This window comes from Pteropus alecto, unplaced genomic scaffold, assembly GCF_000325575.1.
Source record: "Pteropus alecto unplaced genomic scaffold, ASM32557v1 scaffold177, whole genome shotgun sequence".
Taxonomy (NCBI): domain Eukaryota; kingdom Metazoa; phylum Chordata; class Mammalia; order Chiroptera; family Pteropodidae; genus Pteropus; species Pteropus alecto.
This window is the reverse complement of record NW_006442207.1, coordinates 11,989,330-12,008,279: the sequence shown is the minus strand read 5'-3', so window position 1 is coordinate 12,008,279 and position 18,950 is coordinate 11,989,330. Positions and strand designations below refer to the sequence as shown.

At 42.6% G+C, this 18,950-nt stretch overlaps 1 protein-coding gene across 1 annotated transcript in view; it reads left to right on the top strand.

Moving 5' to 3' along the window:
- PDCD11 (programmed cell death 11) overlaps positions 1 to 18,950 on the top strand; it is a 44,802-nt gene that overhangs the window by 2,287 nt on the left and 23,565 nt on the right. Inside the window, exons 2-12 of the mRNA XM_015596319.2 lie at positions 5,444 to 5,556; positions 6,391 to 6,522; positions 7,559 to 7,726; positions 9,399 to 9,560; positions 10,235 to 10,358; positions 10,847 to 11,028; positions 14,799 to 14,906; positions 15,985 to 16,191; positions 17,046 to 17,170; positions 17,351 to 17,411; positions 18,067 to 18,213. Coding sequence (XP_015451805.1) covers positions 5,455 to 5,556; positions 6,391 to 6,522; positions 7,559 to 7,726; positions 9,399 to 9,560; positions 10,235 to 10,358; positions 10,847 to 11,028; positions 14,799 to 14,906; positions 15,985 to 16,191; positions 17,046 to 17,170; positions 17,351 to 17,411; positions 18,067 to 18,213 — 1,518 coding nt within the window. The 5' untranslated portion in view covers positions 5,444 to 5,454. The remainder of the gene's footprint in view (positions 1 to 5,443; positions 5,557 to 6,390; positions 6,523 to 7,558; positions 7,727 to 9,398; positions 9,561 to 10,234; positions 10,359 to 10,846; positions 11,029 to 14,798; positions 14,907 to 15,984; positions 16,192 to 17,045; positions 17,171 to 17,350; positions 17,412 to 18,066; positions 18,214 to 18,950) is intronic.

Here is an 18,950-nt window from a genome sequence, read left to right as displayed (position 1 = left end):
CTCCTCCCCAAACCCAGCATTTAGTGACACCAAGTTCATGGGCTATCCTCTCAGCTAGGTCAACAAAGAGGTTCTTCCCTAGGGTTGGGAGGTCTAGGTTTTGGCCCAAGTTGGCCTTTAAGCTGATCATACATTTGTGAGCTTTGGGGCCTAGGAGACAGTGTAGGCTTAGGTGTGGTTGAATTACACAGCCATTGGACAAATTCTCTGACTGCTGGGCCCTCTGCATGGTTATGGGCCTCTTCTCTGCTTGAGGTCAATTGCCAACATACCTAAGTTTCCCCTTATTTTTCAGGCTCTTGGCAAGATTGGCTGTTTAACCTTTCTGTACCCCATCCCATATTGGAATCCCCAGTGAGTGCAGAGTGTGGCGTTTAGGGCACACCCTTTGGGTAGACTGGTTATGGAAGTGAAGCCGTTGACAGCGTTGGACCCTATCCTGTATCTTTGCATACAGGATAGGGAAGAAGTGGGGAGACTGGTGCCACATACGTGGTGGAGTAGGAGAAGGAAAAGAGTCTTTAGGGGTACCATCCTGATGAGATGTTGTCCTTAAGTTTCTGCCACACGTAGATTGTTCAGTTTCCGGTGTGACCAAAGCGGGGCCGATGTCTTACCCTTGGTCTGTTGGCACAGTTGGTGTTTTCTTCCGGAGGGTTGCCCTGAGGGGCTCAGAAGAGTCTGGAGCACCCTCCCACTCTGCAGCTGCACATTTAGTCTGCTGCGATGTATCCAGGGCATTATTTCAGCAACCTTAACTGCAGTAGGGATAGACAAAATGACAGTAAAGGGGCCTCTCTACAGGGGTTTTAGGGGCTAAATGTTCCACTCTGTTACCCAGACACCAGACAGAGTCTTCTGGCTTGAAGGAATGAATTTCAGTGGTTCAACTGACAGGGAACCTTTCCCTAACCCATTGGTTGAGAGTCTGGAAGGTGGTCCCCAGGGCCTGAAGCTGTTGTCTCAGAGTCAATTCACCTATTTCCTTGAGGGATCTTCATAGTCCTTTGATGACAGTGGTGGCTGCCCATACAGGATCTCATAGTGGGAGAACCCTGTCTTCTTGGTTTGGGCTGACCTGATTCTTAATAGTGCCATGGGGAGGACTTTGTTCCAATGTATATGTATCTTCTGACATAGTTTTCCCATCTGAATCTTAAGGGTCCTGTTCGTATGTTTCACCTGTCCTGAACTCTATGGTTGATAGGTGGTATGTAATTTCTATTTAATATTTAAATTCTTGGCTAGTAGCTGCACTATTTCTGCTACAAAGGCTGGCCTGTTATCTGAGCCAATGGTAATTGGTAGGCCAAATTGTGGAACAGTTTCTCAGAGAAGCAGTCTGACTACTTCTTGGGCCTTCTCAGTCTAGGTGGGGTAAGCCTCTACCCAACCGGAATAGGTGCAAAGACCAAGAGATATTCGAGGCCCCGTGATTGAAGCATTTCAGTGAAATCTACTTCGAGGTCTTCAAAGGGGGTGCCACTGACACTTTGGACCCCCAGTGGGGCACACAGCCCTTGCCTGGGGTTGTTGCGGGCACAGACTTCACACTGTTCACACACTGCTCTGGAGATGCTAGAGCCGGGGGACATAGAAGGTACTGGCCCAGAGTGGTTTCTAGGGCAGTGCGACCAAGGTGAATCCTTTGGTGAAACTGCTTAACAAAAGCTGGGGCGAGGGTCTCAAGGACTGCAATTCACCTGTCCTTGAACTTCCACTATCCACCGGGAAGGAGGCTGCTCCCCTCTTCAGTCTTAAACCAGGCTTCTTCTTGAGGTGAGTACTTGGGGTCCCCATTTGGCTAAGGGACTGGGAAACAGGGAAGCAGTTAGAGCCATAGGGCTAGCCATCTCCTCGGCCGCTGCCACTTTGGGAACATGGTCTGCCCTGCAGTTGCCCCGGGCTGTTATGGTGTCCCCTTTTTGATGTCCTCTGCAGTACATGACTGCTGCTTTCTTGGGCACCCACACAGCATCTGAGAGTTCTAGAATTTTCTTTCTATATTTTATGTCTTTTCCTCCAGACTTGATTAGACCCTTCTCTTTGTACAGGGCTCCATGTACATGGAGGGTGATGAAGGCAAACTTAGTCAGTGTATATGTTAGCACACACTCCTGCTGCCAGCTGAAGGTCACAGGTCAAGGCAATGAGCTCCACCTTCTGTGATGAGATTCCCCTAGGCAGAGGTTTTGCCTAAATGGTGGAATGTAGGGTCACCACAGCATATCCTGCAGGGTAGTCTCCTCCCCGGGAGACTGTCAAGTCTGTCAAGTCGGGTTAGCTGGAAAACACTTCATCCATGACTTCAATGCAATCATGGTCCGGCTGGCTGGACCCAAGGGGTAGCAAGGTCGCTGGGTTCAAAGTTTGTACTAGCTCTTGGCGAATGTGTGGATTCTCGCACAGCATTCCTTGGTATCTGACCACCTGGGCATTAGTTAGCCAATATTGTCCCTTGTACTCCAGTAATGTTATTACTGAAAGTGGTACTCAAACTGTCAGTTCTTGCTCCATAGTCAGTTTGTTGGCCTCTGACACAAGGAGGGCCATGGCTGTTAGTGCTCGCAAGCAGGGTGGCCAGCCCTGGGCGACAGAGTCAAGCTGTTTGAAGAGAGAAGCCACAGGACGGTGCCAAGATCCTAGCAGTTGGGGTAAGACCCCTACTGCGACACCCATGTGCTCGCGTACGTACAGAAAGATTTGGTTAAGTCTGGGAGTCCTAGTCCGTGGGCGTTAGTGAGTACCTGTTTGATTTCTTCAAAGGCCTTCTGTTGTGTAGATTCCCAGAGTGGGAGCTCCTCTTCTCCCCTCTTTGTGGCTTCATAGAGGGATTTGGCCAGGATGGAGAAATTAGCTATCCGCAGGAGCCAGCTGCTGGAAGGAAATTGCAGATTTGTCATTGGAGGGTGGGGACAGGAGTTGAACAGACCGTTTCCTTTCTGGGCTGAGTTGGTGTTGTCCCTGCGACAGGTGGAAGCTGAGGTATTTGACTCTTTCTTGGCAGATTTGAGCCTTCCTTATAGAGACCATGTACCCTACTTCCCAGAGGAGACTGAGGAGTAGATACATTCCTTCCATGCATTCCTCATAGGTCTTTCCTGTTCATAGGTGGTCATCTCATACTGAAGTAACGTACAGCTGTGTTGGTCTGCCAGGAAGGCCTTTAAATCCGAGGCTAGAGCTGTCCCAAAGATGGTCAGGGAGTTCTGGAACCCCTGAGGCAGCCATGTCCACATCAATTGACCCTTGTCTCTGCTTTCAGGACTTTCCCATTGGAAGGCAAAGATTGGTTGACTCTGGGATCTGCTGGCAACACAGGCTTCTTTTCTTTCAGCTGACCTTGGGAGGGTGCCAAGGCTCAGGCTAGGAGGACCCTACAGTTTTTCTCTAGACAGACTCTCAATCAAGGGGGTCGGGTGCAAACTAGTGCTTCCCAAGGATCGATATAAGAGAATTGGTCTGGGTGGCCAGGTGACATGAGAGACCTTTGCAATGACTTCCCTATCAGGAGATCCCTGTGCTGGCCATCCAGTGCCAATAGAGGGCCAGTCGATCTCACAAAAGGTGCGGAGTTTCTGTGGGGTGAGTTTAACTCCATAATCTCCTGAATAACTCTTTTTGAAATTCTTAAGCATACAATCTAAAGGTGTCTGTTTACTCTGTTGTCCACCCATCCTTCCTTCCACCTGTGGTCGGTGACGCACATGCACTCAGATTCGCTTCTCCCGTCCCTGGCAGGGCAGAGATCTTTTAGGCGTCTCTTAGCAATTGGTGACTCCCGACTCAGGTCACTGGAGTAGACTCACGGAGATCCAGTGACACAACCCTAAGCTGTATGAGGTTCTCACAGAACCATGGATAGGGGCTCAACGCTTGCTTTGTAGGCTGGTCATGTCTCAGTCACACACAAACACACATCAAACACACTCTACCCTCCACCCTATGTACCTGAGAGGTCACGGTTTCCTGTAACAAATGATATCGGGTGACCTCTGGAGCTGATCACACTCCCCTTCTGTCCTCTAACGGATAGGCTGTTCCTGGGACTCGGGTCCTTACCACTCAGTTGGGCAGTGCTCCTGGGCTGGTTCCTGCGCCTCTCCAGGTTCTGTTGTGTTCTCGGAGCCGCCATCCCGTTCCGCTGGAAGAGTCGTTCTCCCCTGCAGACAATAGGTCTGCTGGCGCTCCAGGTGAAGTCCGCTTCTCCCCATCCTGGGGGCCAGACCCCAAAGACAAGGGAGGCGAAAAACTGCCATCTCTGGCTCCCGGGCAAGCCCCCAGAAATGTTGCAGGATTCTTGAAGGGAGAGATGGGACACCAAGGCAATAAGCAGGAAGCAGCATTTATTGATGCCGGCACCAGCTAAGCAGATTCTTGTCCAAAGGCTGAGCCCTGATTGTAACATAACGGGCAGTTTTATACAGTCTTGTCATTCCTATACAGCTGCAGATATAAAGAAGAACATTGATTGGTTGGCAAGCGATGAGAAAACTGATTTTAGCTGGAGAGTCTTTGGAAGGGGGGAAATGAACTTGTTCTAGCAGGAAATGGACAGGCAGAGTCGGGCTGCCACGGTTTCTCAGTTGTAGTGCAGTTGATTCCTTCTATCCAGTTTGCCTTTCTTCAGCCCTTTTCTGTCTTTCCGTCCAATATATAACCTGCAGTATATTTTTCTTGATTTCTGTTCTATCTCTTCTAACTTTAACAATCATTATGATTCTACCTACTTAAGACTTTGACTTGCCAAAGTAACTATTAAACCACTCGTATCTAATTCAACATCTTCCACCAAAAAAGCCTAATTTGTCTTTTAAAATTTACTCTAATTATTATGCTTTATTTGCCCAGTGGTCTAGTTGAATGATTCTTCGTAGAAAGGGAATAGCAGGCTCTTGAACAGTTGTTTGACAAATTGCTGGTGCTCATTGAAATAATTGGCTTTTCGTGTTTCCATGCTTTTTGTTAAATTCTTTCCACTTTTCCCTTTCCATCTGTCAAAATTCCATTCCTCTTTTAACATTCAGCCCCAAAGCACCTTTAGGAAGCTTGCCTCCTTTACTGAAGTCTCATCACTTAAGACCTCTTTGTTGATAATTTATAATCTGATTTATATTTTAAATTATTTGCATAATGATTTTATCTTAAAAGTGTGCATGTTCTTTGTGCATTTCTGACTTAACTATAGCTGCTTAATGATATTACATTGCATCTGTAATTTCTTTCCTTGGAGGAAATGTGTGGACTTGTGGTTTTGAAGCAGAGACCTTTGGAAAGATTATAGATTGTCTGGAACCTGGCATTAAACCACCTCTTTCTTAGATCCCGAGTGCCCTCTAGCACATTGGTGTGCTAGAAGGCTCTATCTCTTGCCCATTGATCACAGCCTTTATGAAATCTGACACCAAGGCTACATCTCCATAACTGTTTGCATTGTTTTTAGGAGACCCAAACATGGCAACCATGGAAGAAAGCTTCCCCCGTGGGGGTACAAGAAAGACCCACAAATCAGAGAAAGCTTTCAAGCAGACAGTTGAACAAGACAACTTATTTGATGTAAGTGGTGTGCTTGTTTGCTGAGAGTCACCAAACACTTTCTTTCTCGTGTCCTTGTGAAGAATGAACCCTGTTTAAGAATGTGTTTTCCAGATTTGTTCCTTTTTGAAGTCTACTTTTGTAAAATGAACTTGTTACAGAGTCCATACCCCCCACAAAGCATTATATTTTGAAGAGTGTCATTTAACATTTGAGTTTGCAGTGCTTTCTTTCCTTATTCTTAGGAACTTTGTGTCATGTTGATTAAGGATGAAGAGAAAGCATTTTGATCATTGCATATTTGAATGGGGACCTTGCTGCCATGTATAATGGTCAGAATTTGCATTAGAATTCATTATATTTACTTAGAGTAGGCTGTGCTCTAATGCTAGAAGGAAGGGAACTAACATTTGATTGTATGGTTTTATCTCTTTTATGTAATCTTCCCAACTCCACTGTGAAATAGAGATCACAATTCCATGATGAAGAATTGAGGCTAAGAGAGGTTATATAATTTAGCTGAAAACACACAGCTGGTTATGGTGGAACTGCGTGTTTAACTCGGATCTCTGTAACTCCACCTAACATTCACGTACTGTTCAAAATTGCTTTTCATACTGGGGAACCCCTGTGTCCATCCTTAGTCAAAGGAGAAAGAAAACAGGGGAAAGGGGGCTTTTAAGAACATGAGGGGCAGATTTTGGACAAAGGGAGCATTGGGCAAAAAGAGCAGAGTGGGGGAGTTGGAAGTGGGGTGGGGTGGAAGAACGACAAAGCAAAGTGACAGATGGCTGCAAATTGGAGGGAAAGGCCCGATTGCTGCTTTTCATTCTTTTGGATTTTTTTCCCCATTAGATTTCTACTGAAGAGGAGTCCACCAAAAGGAAAAAAAGCCAGAAAGGGCCAGTAAAAACAAAAAAGTTGAAAATTGAAAAGAGAGAAAGCAACAAATCTGCAAGAGAGAAGTTTGAAATCCTTAGTATTGAGGTTCGTTAAAGTTTGGTTTTGATTTAAACAAACTACCTGGGTTGTTTAAATTTGTATATGTTCTTCCTTCCCTCTTCCTTCTTTCTTTCCTTCTTTTCTTTCTCATTCCATTTATTCTCATTCGTGTGTGTGTGTGGGAGGGAGAATGCACGTGTGCGTGCAAGCACTTGAGAGAGTGCCAGTGCTTTAGTTTATAGATTCTTGTAGTTTGTGCTCAGAATTACACATTATTTTCTTCTATTAACCAATGCCTGGGGTTGTGCGTTGTGTTTGTTGCTGTTGTTGATTTAGCTGCTGAGTCCCTCATTCTGCTGGTGTCCTCGTGAAACTTGTGTTTTAGTAGATTCATATGTTAGAACTGACAATAACTTTAGCAATGATTCCGATTCTCCCTTTTGTTTCATAGGTGTGGAAACTATCTCAGAGAAATGAAATGGTCTTATTATGTTTCTTATATTATTAGATAACTCCAGTATGAGTTGTAAAAAAGAAAACCAAAATCAAATGACTCTGAAGGGAAAGATTCAGATTCAGCCTGCAGAATTGTTTTATTTGTTCTGTGTGACAATTAATTGTTAAACTTGTTGCCAACATTAAGAAACTAAAAAACTTTACATAAAAAGGTGATTTCTGGGTTCTTGTAAATGAAAAGTGCTGACAACACAAGCTCGTGTCCTCTCGGGTTTGTAGTCACATGGAGCTGGTGATGGTTGCAACTGTCAGGCTCAGCCTGCACACTCCAGACTGCTGTTAGCTCGACTGGCCTGCTTCATGTTGTTACCTGTTGGGCATTTGAGGTTGGGTTGCATTGAATAAAGTAAAAGGTGAAAGTGCCCTCCAGCACCCCAGTGCTGTTAACTCTGTTGTATCATTTAAACCTTTTATGGTGCTCAGTCAGGTGTTCGATAAATGCATTGATATATACACATATACTTCTTGTAGCTTTTGTCACAGTTGAGACTAGAAGCCAGACCTTCTAACTTCCCCATTCATTGTTCTCTTCCCTATTGTACCTATTTTACTTTTTCTCTTCTAGTCCCTGTGCGAGGGGATGCGGATTTTGGGTTGTGTGAAAGAGGTAAATGAACTGGAACTGGTGATTAGTCTTCCCAATGGCCTCCAGGGGTTTGTGCAAGTGACTGAAATCTGTGATGCTTACACCAAAAAGCTGAATGAGCAGGTGGCACAAGAAGAACCTCTGAAGGTAAAGAAAACTTGGATGAAATCTGTAACTGGAAATAAGTGGTACACAAATAAATGCAAAATGACAACTTTGTTAAGTGCTAAGAAGGAAAGGTACAAGGTGCCATGAGAGTTTATAATAGAGGATTTTATCTGTTTATTTTTTAATAAGTGGATTTTGACTTATCCCAGGGAACCTCTAAAACTTCGCCTGGGAGAAGGGATGCTTGGGCTGAGAGCTGAAGGATGAGGGTGCACTAGATACAGAAGGAATGGAGTTTAGGCAGAAGGAACATGGTATGCAGCAGAGAGAAGGCTAGTGTGGCTAGAGCAGAGACAGCAAGGGAGAGTGGTATGGAATGGCGCTGGAGAGCTGGCTGGGGGCCAGACCATGTTAAGGATTGGTTTTTAGTTCTAGAATCAATGGCAAGTCCTTGAAATGTTCTCATTGGAATGGGCAACATGTAGGTGGAATAGAGAATAAATTGAAGAGGCATGAGTAGTTGCCTAGAAACCAATTAGGAGGCTGTTGTTATAGTCCAGGCTCTGAGATTGATGGCAGCTTGGGTTCAGGATTTATTGAGGACCAAGGAGGTAAAGTCGATGCTTAGTGATGGATTCATTATGGGTGGTGATGCAGGAGAAGTGTCAGGGACGAGTCTAGGTTTCTGTTGTGCCTGACTTGGCAATTGGCCATGCCAATCTGAGATGAGAAATCCTGAAGGGTGACCTGGGTTTCGAGAGATGATTACGATTTGATTTTTGCTGTGTTGAGTTTGAGTTACAGAAACAAAAATGTGTAAGACTTCTTTGCATAGGTGGTGAGTAATGCTAAGAAGGGGGAAGAAGTTGCTTAGAGGGAGCAAATACAGTGAAAAGAGAGTAAAGACTGAGCTGGGAGTAAATATTGTATTTTAATTGCTGAATAAAAGGAGAGTTGCTGTCAGAAGAAGAAGGTGGGCCAGGCAGAGAAAACCAGTAAATTAAATGGTCTCGGAAGTCGAGGAGGAAATGTTTAATGAAGGAAGGAGCAATCTCCAGTGTTAAATTCTTTTTAAAAGTCACAGAAGGACTGTAAAATGGACTGTTGGGTTTAGCGACATAGAAGTCACTGACAATTTTATTGGGAGGTGAAGTGGTGAAGTGAGGAGATACAGTGGTGGAATGAGAGGGGTGGGATGCAGATGGCAGTGAGCCGAAGAGCAATCAGGAGATGAAGAAGTGGAGACAGTAAATACAGACAACATTTTTTTTAAAGTATAGGTGGTATACAATATTATATTAGTTTCAAGTGTTCAGTATGATTCACCATTTTTATGCCTTATGTGATCACCCCATTAATTATAGTAATCATCTGTTACTGTGTAAACTTATCACAATAATATTGACTATTCCCCTTCACCTTTTTCCTCCTCCCACCCTCTCCCCTCTGGCAACCATCCTTTTGGTCTCTGTAGATAACTTTTGACAAGTCATTTTATATCTGCCCATTGCGCGGAGATATTTGGAGCCTCTATGCTGAAATTCATGACAGTGTCTTGGTCACAGATCCATTTTCATTTGTGGGCAAGTGGTTATTCTCTTTGTCACCTTCTGGGGTCTGAGGATGAGAAGTCTTTGAAACAGGGCCCAACAGTGGATTCTAGGTTCAGGGGAAGAGTATGCATCAGGGCTGTTTCACTTGTGTCCTGCAGGACCTGGTCCACTTGCCTGAACTCTTCTCTCCCGGGATGCTGGTGAGATGTGTTGTGAGCAGTCTGGGCATCACAGAAAGAGGCAAAAAGAGTGTCAAGCTATCTCTGAATCCCAAAAATGTAAACAAAGTGCTGAGTGCAGAGGCCCTGAAACCTGGCATGGTGCGTATCGGGAATCAGGGAAGAGGAGCAGGCAGCACGCCTTCTTCCTGCTCTGCCTTGTCTCTTGGGGAGTGTCTAACCACTTCTTAGTTTCAGCTTACCTGTTACACATGGAGTGTGTGGCGGGGCATCTTTTCCTGAGGAGTGAAGGTCTCTAGGGTGCTTTGGATACTTAATGGAAATCGAAGACTTGAACCTAATCACCTTACCTTGGAGGGGAGAAAGGGAAAGCAAGTCTAAGATTTGCTGGTAGCCAAAAAAATAAAAAAATAAAAATAAAAGCCTCCGCAGAGCCTTAGCAGGGATGTGCTGATAGCAAGAAAGAGTTCTTGACATGCCTTACTTACCCAGACGACTTCTTCACGGGTTAAATTTTTTTCAAATTTTTCATTTTTTTGGTTCCATTATTCAACTGTATAACTCCTTACTGTCTGGAAACCATAAAATCCTTCCAGCCCTGGGAGAATTAAAGTTGATATCTTTCCCTCTTCTATTCTCTAGTGGTATTGAGGTTCAAAGTTTAAAGTGGAGGCGGCGTGGGGTGGGATTATGGGATAACGTGTTGAGATTGGTGGTGGGAATATAAACATTTTATAGTGGCTGTTTGTTGTGTTTCATTACCTTTGACTTTTGATTGACTTTTGAACTTTTTGGAATGCTTTCTCTTCCTCTAGCTACTCACAGGCACTGTGTCCAGTTTGGAAGACCATGGCTACCTAGTGGACATTGGTGTTGGTGGGGCCAGAGCTTTTCTGCCACTGCAGAAAGCCCAGGAGTATAACAGACAGAAGAACAAAGGTGAGGGAAAGAAGACGGGCCAGTGCATGGTAGTGAGGTGGTACGTGTGGGGATTTTATTTAAATGCCACTTTGGCAAATGACAGAGTGGTGACTCTGCAGGCTCTTTGGCATTTCTAAAATCAGTGGTTAATCATAGCTCATAGAAAAGAGAATATGTGTGAAGGGCCAGGGAGAAGTAGAGTCTCGCCGAGATCTGATGGGCAATTTTGATGTTTCTTACCTAGAAGATTCCACTGAAATTTGGGCCTCCAGGGCCTCTGAACCAGCACTCTCCTGCCTTGTTGATTCTAGGTAGTTGATTCCAGGTCAGTTAGGGTAACTTCACTCCTTTCTTGTAGTTGGTCCCTTCAAGGTTGGGAATATGGAGAGTATTATGTGGCAATTGGATAAGTAGGGATGGTTCGTCTCAGGTATTGCTTGAACCCACGTTACAGGTCCTTCTCATACAGGTGTTTTTCCTTTGGGGGTCTGGGGCTTGGCTCACAGGTGCTAAACTGAAGGTGGGTCAGTACCTGAACTGCATCATTGAAGAAGTGAAAGGCAGCGGAGGAGTTGTTACTCTGTCCATTGATCATTCAGAGGTTTCTACTGCCATTGCCACTGAGGAGCAAAACTGGACCCTTAATAACTTGCTACCAGGACTGGTGGTTAAAGCCCAGATACAGAAGGTAAGCTGTTCTTTGTTACTACTACTTTCTAAGATAAAAATAATTTTTACTGAAGTAGTTCATGCACATAATCTGATATTTTGCTGTTCAGTAGAGATGCCACTGTCCCATGTGGCTATTACACACTTGAAATGTAGCCAGTGCCACATGCTGAAATGATGATATTTTGGATATATGAAGTTAAATAAACGATAATTAAAACAAATTTCACTAATTTCTTTGTAGTTTTTAAAATCTGACTGTTAGAAAACTTAAAATTATATATGTGGCTTACGTTATACTCCTGTTGGACAGTGCTAATCAAAATGACATGAAAAGACTTACAGTGAAAAACTGTCCCTCCTAACCCCCATCTTTAACTCTTTCAGCTTATCTTTTGAAATTTACTTCCATATTTCTAAGTAATAAGCTCCTGGTTTCTCTTGGTGTGTCAGTTTTAGGCACTGAGTTTTAACTCCTTATCAGTGTACATAAAGATTTGCCTTTCTTAATTTCCCCTTCCTTTCCCCCAACCTCCCAACAGAGATATACTAAAATTTTAGTGAAATTCAGTATTTAAATTATTATGACTACATAAATGTTTACTGCTGAGCTAGGCAATATACTATGACTGTTTATTGAACAGCTTTTTTCTCCTGGAGTTGATAATCAGCTTTGTTTTTGTCATTTGTATCATTTTTTTCTTATGTTATCTTTATACACTCTGTAGTTATTTTTCTCTCATTACAGTTGTCCATCTAGATAGCCTCTTAGTTTCTTTATTTTCCCCACCTGGACCCCCTTTTACTGCCATCCGACTTTAGTCTAGACTGGTTGCTCTGTAGGCTCCCACATAGGTGATATCCTAGGACTTCTCTGTCGTCCTGGATTCTGCCTTTCTCTCTCCTGTGTTGGAGCTGCCTTTGATTCCATGTATTCCTCTTTTTTGATTTACTCCCTCATTTTAGTGTTGGCACATTCTCTAGAAGCATCCTTGAAAAGGTACATGGGAGGTTAATTTCTTGACCTAGTATGTCAGGGATCCCCAAGGCTACTCCTAGGTTCGATGGTTTACTAGGAAGATTCACAGGACTCAGCATATACTGGTACTAACGGCTATATGAAATGAGACAAAGCAAAACCAGCAAAGGGAAAAAAGGCCCATGGAATGATGTCTGGAAGAACCAGGCACAAGCTTCCAAGTGTCCTCTCCCAGTGGAGTCACAAAGGGTGCCCTTAATTCCTTTGGCAGTAAGTTATGACAACACATGTGAAGTGTTGTCTACCAGAGAAGCTCATTAGAGACTTAGTGCCCCAGGGTTTTTAATTGGGGCTGATCAGATAGGCACCCTCTGTCTGGCATATACCAAAATTCCAGGCTCTCATAAGGAATGCAAGTGTTTAGCATAAATCACATTGTCAAACAGTTTAGGTACAATGAGTCACTCAGTTCTGGGAGTGGTGGGAACCTTACTGAAATCCAAGTTCCAAGACACCAGCCAAGGGCCGACATTGCAGGAAGGCTTTTCTAAGGATAGTAGTCTTGGACCTGCTGTGTTAACCCTTTTCTGCACACCTACTATATCTGAAAACATTCTACTCTCAGATATGATTGGTAGTTAAGCTGAATTTAGAATTCTTGGTCGAAAATAACAGAATTTTCAAGTCATTATTCCATTGTCGTCTGGCCTCTTGCTATTGAAATCTGATGTTTTGCTTTCCCTTGTATTCGTTTTTTAATCTTGTTTTTATTTCTAATACTTTAAAATTTCATGATGATGTGCTTTGGTTTGGCTGTCTCTCTCCATTTGTGCTCGACTCCTGTAATCCAGAAATGTAGATCCTTCACTTCTGGGAAAGTTTCTGGTATTATTATTTTTTTCAATCGATATATAATTCATATATAGTAAGAATCACCTTTTTAAATTTTGTTTTGTTTTGTTTTGTTTTTGGTGTATTCACAAAGCTATGCAGCCATCACCACTATTTAATTCCAAACATTTTCATCACCTCAGTAAGACACTCTGTACCCATTAGTGGTCACTTTCTATTGCTCCTTCCCTCAAGCCCCTGCTGACCACTAATCTAATTTTTGTCTCTGGACATTTCATATAAATGGAATCATACAATATGTCGCCTTTTGTGTCTAGTTTCCTTCACTTAGTGTAATGTTTTCAAGGTTCATCCATGTTGTTGTGTCAGTGGTTAATTGTTTTTATGGCTGAATTATATTCCATCATATGGAAATAGCTCATTTTGTTTGTCCAGTCATCATTTGGTAGACATTTGGGTTGTATCCACTTTGGGCTCTTTTGAATAATGCTGCTGTGAAATTCACATACAAGTTTTTGGTGGGCATATCTTTTCATTTCTCTTGGGTATATACCTAGGAATGGAATTGTAACTTTCTGTTTAACTTTTTGAGGAGCTGCTAAAGTGGCTGCAGTTTTAAGTTCTTGCCAGCCATGTAAGCGTTCCAGTTTGTCCACATTTTCATACCTTTATTCTCCTCCTTTCTATGGTAGCCATCCTAGTGGGTGTGAAGTGGTATCTCGTGATTTTGATTTGCATTTTTCTGATTATTAGTGAAATTGAGCATTTTTTCATGTGCTTATTGGCCACTTGTGTATCTTTTGTGCATTTTTAACTTAGGTTGTCTTTTTATTGAGTCGTAAGCATTCTTTACACATTCTGGGTAGTAGCCCCTTGTCAGATCTTGTTCTCGTTTGTTTTAAAATAAAATTTCCTCTTCTTTTTCTGAAACTCTTGTTAATACGATGTTGGACTTCATGGATCAGTTCTCTAATTTTCTTATCTTTTCTTCTGTTCTTTGTTTTGGTATGTGCATGTATTTGTCTTACCTTTTGGGAGAATCTCTCAACTTTAACTTCCCATTCCCTATTGAATTTTTGTTTTGACTGCCATACTACATGTGAGGCACTAAAAAACTGTTAGGAAGTGTGTGTGCCTGGGTAGGACTTGTTAACTGGCTAACTTCGCTGTCAGGATCAGGAGCTAGCAGACTCTCTTTGGGCAGCCTCCAAATGTCATTGTTACAAGTCTTTTCTGGCATGTTAGATTTCTCTAGAAAGGGTCTACTAGCTTCTACCCAGGAAAGTATGAGCCTGGATGCCTGAGGGCTAGTAGGGAGAAAAGAGCTGGATGTCTTCATATCTATATCCATACGATATTCATAATTTTTCTTAATCTACATTTCAACATTTGCATTCTTCCTGTGTTTTGAGTCTGGTACAGTTTTCTCAGAGAATGTTCTTCAATTTTCTGTGAAGATTCCTGATTTCAGTTACCTACCTCATGACTTTCTTTTGAGGTGCTTCTCACCTTAATTCCTTAGCTTTCGGGGGATTCCGTAGGATGAATCGGCTTGCTCATGGTCAGTGTCTCCCTTATGCAAGCATTTGAGTTTTGCCTTCTAAGTCTGGGCAAATCACCAAGTTAGCAACACTTTATCTGCGTTGTCAGGCTGGCAGTTCCCCGAAGATCGTTGTGCAAAGTGCCCTCCATCCCACTGGGAAATCCCGAGGGTGCAAGGATTGATGTTCTCTCATTCCGAAAGGGAGGTGAGCTTACTGGATAAAGAAACAGCCTGTACCAGGAGTTGTCTTGCCACCTAGTTTTATGGGAAGAAAGATTGATAAAGGTTAGCTGGGGGAGGAGAGAGACATGGTTATCCTGGAAAATGTGGCATTGAGTGTTTAGTATGAATAGTAGCTCTTACATTCTTGGTTCTTTCAGAGATATTTTTCAAAACTTGTTCTGTTTATTTCTAGGTGACTCCACTTGGCCTTACACTAAACTTCCTCTCATTCTTCACTGGCCTGGTTGACTTTATGCACTTGGATCCCAAGAAAGCTGGAACATATTGCTCAAATCAAGCAGTAAGTAACGTTGTACCTATCTTTTCTCGATTCCATTTTGTCTCACTCAGCTGTCCAGTGTCACAGTTAGCTTACAGGGCAGGCCCTAGGACTGTGTATATGCAGGTGTACAGAGAGGAGGTGAGGGGAATAAAAAGTGTCTTGGAAGGACCATAAGAAACCACCAGTGGTTATCTCTGAGGACTGAGATTAGAGAAGGAGACCAAGGAGGAGATTGCAACTTTTGGTTTTTATTTCATATTCTTCTATCTGGTTTGATTTTTTTTTTGGTAGTGAATCTTTTGCTTTTGTAATTTAAAGTGCTTTAGAGAAGTATTTAACATATTGAAATAGGTGTGGTTTAAAAAGTGCTATGAGTATTATAGATCTAATTTGAAAAAATTTTAGAGTACACCTGGTTAAAATACGGAATAATTATGCAGTTAGGTGTTAATAGTGATTAAGTGTGAGTGATTTTCCTACCCTTATCTAAAGATTCAGATTTCCTATAATGAACATGGGTGTTTGAGAAGAAAATCCAAATATATATTGTTCACAATTATTTTTTTAATCCTAAAACGATTTTGTTTTTAACAGTAATGAAGGCTAATGGATGCCGTAGAGACTTTTTTTTTTTTTTTAAGTAAAAATAGGTTTTTTCACCACCTAGTGATAATATCATTAACATTTTGGTGCACTTCTTTCTAGTAATTTTTTTCTCCCTGTAGTCATATTTGCATACAGAGTTTAGACATTTTACATGCTATAACCTTGTGATCGGAGCAGGCTGTTTCTGGCGTATTTTAGATGAGCCTCTGATGTACTGATGCCAGCGCATGGTTTCTGTTGCATGTGCACTATTAGCCTCATGGTGTTGAGGGAACTGTGGTATGTTTTTTATGGCCTGGAGTAAACCTTGATGTAGTTGGGCATAGTGCATCTGGGACGTTTTGTTTGAGTTTTCCTTATGCTGCATGACTGCACAAGTGAGTTTTAGTATTTGTATCCATAACCTGGTCAGCACATGACGAAGTCTGCTCCAGGACGCCTTATCTCCTGTGTGCCTCTTCTCGCTCATTATGTCCTTTCCCTTATCTAGGTAAGGGCCTGCGTCCTCTGTGTCCATCCTCGGACCAGAGTCGTGCGGCTGAGCCTGCGCCCAGTCTTCCTGCATCCTGGGCGCTCACTCACCCGGCTCACTTGTCAGCACCTGGGAGCTGTCCTAGATGACGTTCCTGTCCAGAGCTTTTTCAACAAGGCGGGGGCCACTTTCAGGCTGAAGGATGGGTCTCTGGCGTATGCCCGGGTAAGGCGTCTCTTTGTTTCCTCAGGATCTTATCACTAGAAGGACTGTTGGGACACATGGGTCTTTTTCTCCTTCCTTTACCCTTGGTATTATAGTTTCCATTTTTTGAATATCCCAGGTATGGTAGAATGTTCATAGGGACTAAACAATGCTTGTTTGTTATATTACGATGCCTTAAAATCAGTTTGACATATTTGATCCCTAGCAGATGGTAGGTATAGGAATGAATAGGATCTACACCAAGGCTTGGGAAAGTTTTTCTTAAAGATCCAGATAGTACAACTCTGTTCTTTTTATTTCTTACTAGGTAATAAAATTTATTTAATACAAGTTTTATTTTGTGCAGATTCTTGCACAGCATCAAAACAAGTTCCAGGATGGGACTCACTACTATAATCTTGTCTTTGTTTTTCTGCAAATTAACAAGATTCATGTTTGTTATATTTAAAAGTATTAAAAATTTATACAGATTTCGATCTCTTTTCATTCTAGATGTTTGTTTTAATATTTTATAATAAAATCTTAAATTCACCTTTGTTCTCCTAGCCTGAAGGCAGGCATAGACAGTATATAAATGAATGAGCATGGCTGTGTTCTAATAATCTTTAGTTTACAAAAATAGTTATCAGCTTGTGAGCTGTGGCTTACTGACCTATGATCTAGACTGATTTCTGACATAGAAGTTCTTTGATGGTAAAGAGCAGTTTTTTAGTTAGAGGAATAATTTTAATAGGTAATCAGAGTACTGTTTTTATGGTAGGTGACGAATGTGTTGTCATCCTGGTGTGCTTTAATATCTGATTGCCTTAGATCTATTGTCTCTGGCTTGTTCTTAATCACTTGGTACTTTGTAGCTCAGCCATCTCTCTGATTCTAAGACCGTCTTCAGTCCTGAGGCCTTCAAGCCAGGGAACACTCACAAGTGTAGAATCATCGACTTCAGTCAAATGGATGAACTGGCTGTGCTCTCTCTGCGGACGTAAGTCTGTCATCAACACTTGGGGGTGTAGAGGTGTGCTTTCATCAGATGTGCATTCACAGTTTCTCCTGGCCTTGCTTGGTGAAGGTTTTCTTTCTTGCCAATGTGACTTCGATAGTCCTGAATTTTAGGCAGTCTCTGCCTTAGTTTGTCTAATCTCGTGTTTTCCTTTTGTTCTAGGTCTATTATTGAAGCTCAGTATTTTAGGTATCATGACATTAAACCTGGGGCATTGGTAAAGGTAAGACCTCCGACATATAATTAGATAACTCCCCCAGTTTCAGATAACCTTTAGTTCACAGGTTAACTGTCAGTTCCTTAGTCCTCCTGTGAACATGTTTAAAGTCATATTTCTTGCCTCTGCCTGCTGACTGGAATTTCTTTTTCTTCCCTTGGGTAACTTGTAATTAATTTCAAGGCAAGGTCTTACTAGTATCACCCAACTACAGAGGATGTAGGTTATAAACCTTGGAATTTGATGGTGTTTAATAGACCAGGTCAAAAGTTAGTTCTGTGATTATTGAACTACCTCGGATATTAGTAAGAAGCCAGTTCCACTTGCCTCTCCTATCGAACCATTAGCCCCAATTGAGCAGCTGCCCTTTATATGAAGAGTTTATTTTTTAGGACGCAGGGTCCCCGGTTTTACAGAATGTACTTGTAAGGCAGACAGAAAGAACACATGCATACAAAAAGGTGTGAAGGTTCCCATAAATAAACCTGACCTCATCCAGAACAGTGTGGGATGTGTGCTTTACCTTATGAGATCTGGAATAACAGGAACAGTTATCCCAGGAAACTGGGCTTTGAAAGAGAGATGTGACACGCCTTGTTGTAAGAGGTGCAGGAAAGACCATTCTTGAGGCGTCATGGCATCTTTTCTTGGGACTCCCTAGGGCACAGTGCTGACCATAAAACCATATGGGATGTTGGTGAATGTGGGTGAGCAAATCAGGGGCCTGGTACCTCCCATGCACCTGGCTGACATCCAGATGAAGAATCCAGAGAAGAAGTACCACATTGGGGATGAAGTTACATGCCGGGTGAGCCTCCTGAAGGGTCTCTGTTGGAATTTTGGCCAGATGGGAAGAGAGTAATGCTTTTCAGCTGAAGTTTCTCGCCCTTTTTCCATAAAATGATCGCATAATGTCTGCAGTGCTGTGCCAAGCAGTGGGAAGAGGAAACTGGGTCCTTGCTTTTGAGAATTGTATAGTATAATTGAGAGTTAAACCATCCATATGTGAACAGAGCAAGGCAATGTGTGACCTTGTGCCACATGGTTTGGTGCAGGCTATATGCTATGATCATATCTCAGACAGGAGGTAAGGGTGAGGTGGAGAAGCAAGAATCATCAGTGATGTGAATAGCAACTACCATGTAACATATATTCTGTGCCAGTGCTGTGCCAGGCACATGACATTCATTATTTCATTTAATTCTTCAAACAACCCTGTAAAGTAAGTAATTATCCTCATTTTGCAGGTGGGGAGATTAAAGCTTAGGAAGCCAAAGTTACACGGCCAATATATGGCAGAACCAGTTTTTAAATTCAGCTCTATGTGACAATAATGTCTTTTAGCTTTCTGGCACAGGTGGGACTTGAACTAGAAAGGATGGGTAGGATTTGGAAGGTTGAGGAGGAGCAAGGAATGTGTCAGGCACAGAAATAGCTCAAAGCTGCCAGAATTGAGTGGTTTATAACAAGGCTTGAATTCCAAAAAGGAACTTCACGTAATTATGAGATTAAATGTGGTAATACACAGTGCTTAGCATAGGGTAT